Genomic DNA, 8,894 nt, shown 5'->3' on the forward strand with positions numbered 1-8,894 from the left:
CACAATGTCGCGGATTCAATCAATCCCGTATACAATTCCCTTTGTCTATCGGTATGCTACTTGCCCGAGATTCGATCGTCGGTATCCCTATACCTTGTTCAATCTCGTTACCGGCAAGTCTCTTTACTCGTTCCGTAACGCATGATCCTGTGGCTAACTCATTAGTCACATTGAGCTCATTATGATGATGCATTACTGAGTGGGCCTAGACATACCTCTCCGTCATACGGAGTGACAAATCCCAGTCTCGATTCGTGCCAACTCAACAGATACTTTCGGAGATACCAGTAGTGCACCTTTATAGCCACCCAGTTACGTTGTGACGTTTGGTACACCCAAAGCATTCCTACGGTATCCGGGAGTTGCACAATCTCATGGTCTAAGGAAATTATACTTGACATTAGAAAAGCTCTTAGCAAACGAACTACACGATCTTGTGCTATGCTTAGGATTGGGTCTTGTCCATCACATCATTCTCCTAATGATGTGATCCCGTTATCAATGACATCCAATGTCCATGGTCAGGAAACCATAACCATCTATTGATCAACGAGCTAGTCAACTAGAGGCTTACTAGGGACATGTTGTGGTCTATGTATTCACACGTGTATTACGGTTTCCAGTTAATACAATTATAGCATGAACAATAGACAATTATCATGAATAAGAAAATACAATAATAACCATTTATTATTGCCTCTAGGGCATATTTCCAACAGCATCTTCTCCACTGGTGCAAACGCCTCCTCCTCCTCTTCCTCCTCTAGCGGCTTTGCAGCTATGTCAGCATGTGTTGCGGTGGCGACGGTGTGAGGCTTCTTGGACAGTACGGCCAATTCCATGGAGGGGTGGAGATGGGCGACACGCGGATGAAAATCTCACTCGACTTCTGCCGGGCCGACGGTGATGGCACCCATGGATGTCATTCCTCTCCTTGAAGGCGTTGCCGAGCGTGTTCGCCATTCCTCTCGCTCTCATGGAGTTGGTGGATGTCTCCGGGCGAAAGCCTCAATTTGGTGTTTGGATCGGCACAACTGGCTCCTCATTGCTCTCCTTTGGTGTTTGCCGCTGTCCTTTTTGATCCTCCGCGGCACTATGTACACCCATCGTCGGTGTGTCCAAGACAGTGTCTTCCTAGATCGGACCGAGTCCTGCCATTCATCTTCCACTTTCTCTCAGGCGTACAGGGTGGATAATGCGTTGACAAACGAAGTTCTGTAGAAGTTGGTGGTCTTCGGAGGTGCCTGGCGTCGTTTGTGACGCGGTGTTGTGTATCAGCTTAGGATAGCCTCTTTTGCGTTGTAGCTTGATTTGACGTGGTGTTTGTTCGAGTGTGGTGTTCGTGTCACACTCGTTCTTCTTGTCATTTTTTCCACACTTCCTTTTTTCATCCTACAATTTCATTACGGAATTCTTTTTTTTTTGAAGATTAAGAAATATCCGAAATAGCTTGAAATAAATAATAATTGTTCCGAGAGAACCTTGTACTAAGAGTTGGCCATTCATAAATGGGGTAAACATAACCTTAATGAATTATATGACTTGTTTTATTTATTAAAATAAAAATCTATTTTTTTTGCAGGGTTATAACAAAAATCTGAAATTTGAACTGTCGGTATTCTAAATTCAAAAGTCTGGTAAAGTAAAAAAAATATGTTTTATGCATCCTAGCGAGTGGTAGCTTTCTGGTATTCTATAAAGATATGGTATGCGTTGCGTATTTAAAAAAAAGTTTTGTTCCTTAAATCTTCTTCTTGACAACCGAACAATGGCAACCATGCCCAAACAAGCACACAATTATTCACGACGGCCAGGGTTAAAAAGAACAGGATGGCAAAGCGTCCGGTCACGATAGCCACGTAGCTTCCATGTTCTAGCAACACCAGTGAATAAACACAAGCAACAATTTTATTAGGGAAACAAGCAACAGTTTTATTCGCTCGCCGCATCAGCCAGCCCTGGACCAACATTTCGCCCATGGTTTTTCACGCCGCTAGCTTGTCCATCCAGATGATGCACCTGAGGCTCTTCCCCTGCAGGAGCAGGTCGAAGGCCGTGTTTATCTCCTGCAGGCCCACCTCGTGCGTGATCAGCTTCTCCAGCTCCAGCTCCTGCATCCATCCACACAAAAGACGTTTTTCAGCTCCCGAACTCGTGTAAACAATGGGCGTCAGCTCAGAACCCACGAGATATCATATCATACGACCTTGCTCATGCATTTCTTGGCGAGGATCGGAATGTCGGTCTTGGGCTTGATGCCCCCGAAGAGCGACCCCATGACGCACTTGCCGAAGAGGAACTCGATGGACGGCAGGCTGATCGGCTTCCCGTCCTTCTCCAGCCCCAGGATCACCGTCTTGCCATTCCCCTGCCACACAGACAGCACAACATATGAATGGCCGTGTTCTCATCGAAAATCGACGATGCGGGTTAGCGAAATTGTGGTGGTGGTGGGAGATGGAGGACCTGCTTAGCGCTTCTGAACGCCTCGGTCATGACGGACGCGACACCGATGCACTCGAAGCAGTAGTCGGCGCCGCCGCCCGTCATCTCGATGATCACCTGAAGTTAGTTAAGAAGCAAAATGAGAACGGCTGAACAAGCATCCGTTGAGCTCAGAATTCAGATGCGTATTTTGTGCTGTCCTTGTACCAAATTCTTCTTACCTGGCTGAGTGGGCTCTCGCCGAGTTTTGATGGGTTCACGAAATCTGTCACGCCGAATTTTTTGCCTGCAACACGAGTAGATAGCATTTTGAAATCAACCAAATGTTTTCTCCGTGTCTCGTTCCTCTGAGAAAAGAAGACTTGCCGAGTTCTTCTTTGTCAGGGTTCAGATCAACACCGATGATCTTGGCTGCTCCGCACATCTTTGCACCTTGCGCCACCTGACCACCCAAAAGTTGTTCACAGTAGGTTTCAGCACCAACCAACTGAAATCTACTAACCGCTTGCCATTTAACAGAAGGAGAAGCAGCAGCCTGCGTCACAGCGCCAGCTTACCGACAATCCCACCGCTCCCAGCCCGAAGATGACCACCGAGGATCCAGGCTGCACCTTGGCCAACCTCCACGCAGCCCCGACCCCTGCATCAGCAATGCAATGTGAGAGTTCATCTTCTTTACTCCATCATTCTTACAGTGATAGCTAGATAGTCTTTGTGAGGCAGGCCCTGCTCACCGGTGCCGGCGCCGCAGCCGAGGAGGCAGGCGAGCTTGGGCGGCACGGCGGGGTCGACCTTGACGACCTGGTTGACGTCGACGACGGTGTACTGGCTGAAGCTGGACACGGCGAGGAAGTCGTGCAGCGGCTCCCCCTGGCTGTCCCTGAAGCGGGTGGTGCCGTCGCGGCGCATCCCGGGGCCGACGACGAACGGCAGCGCGGAGCACATGTTGCTCCCCGCCGACGCGCAGCCGGCGCAGGAGTCGCACTGCCCCAGGAACGTCGGCACCACCGTGTCCCCCACCGCGAACCCCTCCACGCGCTCCCCCACGCTCTCCACCACCCTGCAACGCACGCAGCACCGCCCAATCTTATAATACATTCGCCGTCGTCGTCCCTTCCCGGCCGCCTTCGCGGGCTCGCCGGCAGCAGGATCTGAGGAGCTTACCCGTACGCCTCGTGGCCTAGGATCCTTGGGAACACGGGTGGGAGCGGGAAGTCTTCCTACCAAATCGGAAGTACGTATCTGAGTTCGCAAGTACACGTACTGCTTCTAACTGAGTGATCTTTGGACGTGAGCGTGTAGGAGGTACCTTGCCGCGCCAGAAGGTGATGTCAGTGTGGCAGAGGGAGGTGCAGATGACCTTCATGCGGATCTCGTAGGCCTTGGGCGGATCCACGACGATGTCCTCGATGACGAGCGGCGCGCCCTTGGCTCTGCTCACCGCCGCTGTTTGCGTTTGGCATCACCATGGGACCGATAGTGAGCAGCTAACCAAGCTCTTCGTTGAATTGAAGCAAAGAAAAATAGGACAGGTCGAGCATGCATGAAGAGTCTCGGAGTTACCTTTGCAACGGATAGGGGCGGGGCTCTGGTCCGCCATTGAGACCAGAGGCCGGAGAAGATGGCTGGCCAGAGGAGCTCTTGGAGAAGTACTACGGACGGAGCAAGGTCTGAGTCACGAGCCAGAGTGTATATACACCTAGCTACTCAGTTGGTAGCAGCACTACTTATAGGCACGCCGGCCGAGATGCGGTGGATCAAAATGGACAGCCGTCGCCGAATTCAGTTATTACACTCTGCTCTATGCTCTTCGGCCCCGTGGCGGCAAACTGACGAAGACAGCCCGTCATCATCCAACAGAAGATGGGGAAAAAAGGCCGTCTGAATTCTGTACCACATCGAGACATACAGTGTTAATCACCATTTTTTCCAACCTTCCCGTTAAGCATGAAGGAGACTGCGGTGTTAATTGCTTGATTGCGAGAACGAACTACATCTCCGCTGTACGGGCACAGTGCTTGGTGAGAGGTCCTTGTAACATCAATGGAGGAACGGCGACATTGGAAGAAGATAAGAAGATAAGAGGCAAACGCGCACACGGGTGCTCGTCCTCCGGAGAAGTATCATCAAGTATTAGTGCAAGTATATCTATGCACTCAAAATGCTACTCTGAATATAAGTGTGTACCATACGTAATTTACTGGCGAACGTACTACACGTTTTTTGCCCGGGTCTCAAGATAAAAAGACACAAGAGAGTGGAGTGGAAGAAGCAGTACTTACTGAACCCCACAGGCCACAGCCAGCATACGCAGACAGCGACGGTTCGTACGTTTGTGTTTGTGTGCGCCCTTCATCGGCTCATGCATGTGTAAAGCGAGCGTAGTACTCCTAGATCTGAATCTGGGGGGACGTGGCTGGAAGCACGCGTCGTGTCATGTCACACGTGGCTACGCTCTTCTTCCGGCGGAGCACTGCTGCCGCCTTCGTCTACGCGGCGACAAAACAAAATGGCCGTCGGCCTGACGCCAGACGTGGTGCCATGAATGCGGTGCAACAACTGTGGTCTATAGTCTCCGATGCCGCCGCCACCGCTGGCGACAAAAGCTTATGCAACCGCCGAGCCGCTGGCGCCGAACTATTGACGTGCTGACGGCTGCTATCACGGCTGCTATGCCATCTTTGCTACGCTTGTGCCCAAGCTCAGTATGGAAGGCCGTATGTTCATAAATCACAAAACAGCTCTACACTGGATTTGTTCTTTTATTTTTTTTAAGTGGCAAACACATAAGTAATTTATTACTCACTCCCAACGAAGTGGCCGTTCCTGCTATTTTCTCAAGCCATGCAGGAGGAGGACTGCATGTGAATAATATGAGGTAAATACATCGGCGGCCTTAGAACTTGCACGCAATGGTTATTTTGATGTATAAACTTGTAAAATATGTGTTTACAGTCTGCGAACTTACATGGAGATGCAAATACAATTTTCGTGCAAGTTCACGGACCAGAACCACGTAGTCTCACTGTCTCAAAATAAATGACTCAATTTTGTATTAACTTTTGTACAAAGTAAGTACAAAGTTGAGTCACTGATTTTGGGACGGGGAAGTATAAAGTAAGTACAAAATTGAGTCATTTATTTTGAGATGGGGGAGTATTATAGTACAAGTTTATACACCAAACTAAGAGCATCTCCAGTCGTTGGCCCCCAGGGGGCGCCTAAAATCGCCGCCTAGGGTGACCCGGCGAAAAACATGGGCCTGGGGCGAGTTGGCCCCCAGCCGCCGCCCCAGGGACGGCCCCAGGCGCGGGAAAAAAATTGTGTAGCAAATTTACGCAAAGTTCGGCTAAAACACGTCAAATTTCGGTAAATTTGGGCTTATATTCGCGGATTTAAGTCGAGTAGTCGCCATTACATATAAAAACTAATCAAAAAAAACTTGCTGAAGACCGAGAAGTCGCCGTCGCCGCCGCCATCGTCGGCCTTCTCCTCCTTGACTCGGGCGCCCCTGCTGGACCCCTCCCCGGCTGGTGGCGGCGGCGGCGCGTCGTCGTCGTCGCTGTCGTCGATGATGACGACTCCTCCTTCGTCGCGGCCTCGGCGGTGCTGCTCGAAGTGCCGCAGGGCGGCGCGCTGGCGCTCCGTCGCCATCTTGATGGAGTCCTGGCGTGCCCATTCAAGGGCCGCGTCGTCGTCGAGCTCGAACTCGCCGTGCTCCGTCTTCACCGGCGCCAGCCCCGACTCCGTCTTTGGCTTGACGAAGCGCGGAGGAGGAGCCGACGAGGAGGCGCGCCAGCCGCCCTCGTTGATGACGATGCCGGCGCTGCGAGTGTGCCGACCGAGCGGCGTCTCCGCCGCGGGCTCGGCCTTGACGCCGAGCACCGTCGGAGTGCCGGAGGAGTGGGAGGAGGAGCGGGAGGAGGAAGAGGAGGAGGACGCGCCGAACCTCCTTGGCGCCCATTGCCCGTCGCGTCGGTGGTGCGCCGGGGCGGCCGCCCTCGCCGGGGGGTACGCCAACGGCGGGTTGTTGCCGCCCTCGAGGTGCGTCAGCACGCCCTCAAGTGTGCGGCCGGGGGCGCCCCACCACAGGTGGCGCCCCTCGCTGTTCTTCACGCCGCCGACCACCGGCGCCCCATTGGTGGATGCCAGCTGCTGCTGCTGGCGGCGCTCGAAGTACGCCGCCCAAGCCGCGTGGTTGTCGGCGGCGTACTGGGGGAGGGAGAGCTCGGCGTCGGCGAGGGAGGCGCGCACGATCTCGACCTCGTCGGCGAAGTAGGATGGTTTGGCCACGGCGTGGGGCAACGGGGGAATGGGCACTCCCCCATTGCTGAGCCTCCAGCCCGTTGGCCCGGCGCGCATGTCCGGCGGCGCCGGGATGTTCGCCTGGAACAGGAGCCAGGACTCCTGTTCGCGGAGCGAACGGCGGCCGAAGCTGTTGGCGGCCGCCTCGTCTCCGGGGAAACGCTCGGTCATCGGGGAGATGGAGTGGCTGGGGAGAAGAGATCGGCGGCGGCGCTCGGGAGATGAAGTGGCTGGGGGAGAAGAGATCGGCGGCGGCGCTCGGGAGGGGAGGGCTGGGGAGAAGAGCTCGGCGGCGGCGCTAGGGAGAGGTGGAGAGGTGGCACTCATCACAGGCGAGCGAGGCCATATATAGCCGCGCCGCGTCCGTGTGTACGCGTCCGAGGGAGGGGAGGCGTCGGCGCGCCGCCCCGTGAACGCGCCGCCCGTGAGGAATCAATGGCAAAGCTGACCGGCGGCAGCCTTGCCATTGATTCCCCGCGGGAAACCGAGGCGTCGGGAGAAGACGAGGCGGGCGGTGTCGCTGACGCGGCTGGCACGCGGCGCTTTCGCGCCAAAAACGATTCGCCCGGCGCCCCCGAGCACCCCCCAGCGCGCCGGGTTCGGGTTGGGTCCGCCGGCGCCAATTTCGGCCCGAGCCGGCGAAAAAAGCCCTTGGGACGCGACTGGGCCAATTTTTTTACGCCGGCGGTCGAAAAATCGCCTGAGGGCCTGGGGACCCGGCTGGAGATGCTTAACCATTACGTGCAAGTCCTAAGACTGCCGGTGTATTTCTTCGTACAATATATACAAGAAAAACAATAAAGTAGTACATGATTTGGCAGATTACAAGATAGGATCATGACAGCGACCTGGCAATTGCAAGGGCCAGCACTACAACTTACAAAGTCTGCACCAAAAACGATCAATACAGCAGCAGTCTAAGCTCTAAACATGCCTCACAAACTACTGCTCGCTCCGTTTCTTTTTACTCTGCATGTAAGATTTGATCAAAGTCAAACTACACAAAGTTTGACCAAATTTATATAAAAAATATAAACATCTACAATATTAAAACTATATAGTATGAAAATACATTTCGTGGTGCATCTGATAATATTGATTTCATATTGTCAATGTTTAAATTTTTTAATATAAAGTTAGTCAAATTTTATAAAGCTTGACTTTGACCAAACCTTATATGCAGACTAAAAAGAAACGGAGGGAGTAACAGAAACAGAGCCTGTCTCCAGTAACTAGAGCTTCGCACAAACAAGCACCAGAATTACGGATGCAGAGCTACTCGTAGTGCTTCCTCATTACATTCGCAGAGAAACTACATGACTTAAAATGACTCGCCCGGGTCTTGTGATATCTTTATGAATCATATGATACTGGTCGTTGACAACTCTCAGACAGTCAACTACAATACAAACAAATGCAAGTCTTCAGCTAGGGCCATTGCTTCCCTAACATGAGCTTTGAGGGTCGATGGATCCGTTACACCTTCAAAAACAACCGCAAATGCCCTTTGGAAACATCCTGCATCATCACGGCAAACCACTTCAATAGCACCCCTGTTAGATTGTTTTGCAAGCACGATATGAGTTGAGAGTTTTTACAGTACATCATACTACCCAATAGAGTGAGTAGTATTTAGTTGATCTAACGGTTAATATGGATCGGTAAAATTTAAACTCTAGGATATATTGGTAATTCTACATAAAGATAGATTTGTCTTTTTCTATTTAATAAATCCTAATTGATCTAACTAATTAGTTATTCTCATCCCATCCACGCCGACCCATTCTTCCGCTACTCCCGACACCATGCCGCCGCAAAATCTCCATGCCGGTGGCGGACCTCCGACCGGAGCCACCGCAGCCAAGTGCCTGCATAATAAAGCGACACGAAATAGAATCTAGTTTCCTATGATGCGTGGTGCGGCTTGCCACTTTGATTTTCAGTTGATCAGTAGCTTTGGGAAGGCGGCGGACAGTATGATGGCGAGCAAGGCGGCGCGTGCGTGCCAGGCGGACTACGTGTTCGTGTGCCAGGGGAGCGACGCCTCGGTGCACTCCGTGAACCCCCTTGCGTGGAGCCATTAGCGGGTGAGTCTGCCGCCCACGTCGTCGCTGCTCCCTTGGGCTACCGAAGTTGCTCTACGG

At 52.5% G+C, this 8,894-nt stretch overlaps 1 protein-coding gene across 1 annotated transcript; it reads right to left on the minus strand.

The window, feature by feature from the left end:
* Positions 1 to 1,732: 1,732 nt before the first annotated feature.
* On the minus strand, positions 1,733 to 4,314 carry LOC109756018 (alcohol dehydrogenase-like 2). The gene is made up of 10 exons (XM_020314890.4): positions 4,009 to 4,314; positions 3,755 to 3,891; positions 3,610 to 3,665; positions 3,180 to 3,505; positions 3,003 to 3,085; positions 2,812 to 2,887; positions 2,667 to 2,731; positions 2,467 to 2,562; positions 2,207 to 2,368; positions 1,733 to 2,111 (listed from the first exon to the last, which is right to left on the minus strand). The coding sequence occupies exons 1-10, from the start codon at positions 4,043 to 4,045 to the stop codon at positions 1,986 to 1,988; spliced, it is 1,164 nt and encodes a 387-aa protein (XP_020170479.1). The 5' UTR covers positions 4,046 to 4,314; the 3' UTR covers positions 1,733 to 1,985.
* Between the last annotated feature and the right edge of the window lie 4,580 nt (positions 4,315 to 8,894).

The sequence above is a fragment of the Aegilops tauschii genome, chromosome 4 (assembly GCF_002575655.3).
Source record: "Aegilops tauschii subsp. strangulata cultivar AL8/78 chromosome 4, Aet v6.0, whole genome shotgun sequence".
Classification (NCBI taxonomy): domain Eukaryota; kingdom Viridiplantae; phylum Streptophyta; class Magnoliopsida; order Poales; family Poaceae; genus Aegilops; species Aegilops tauschii.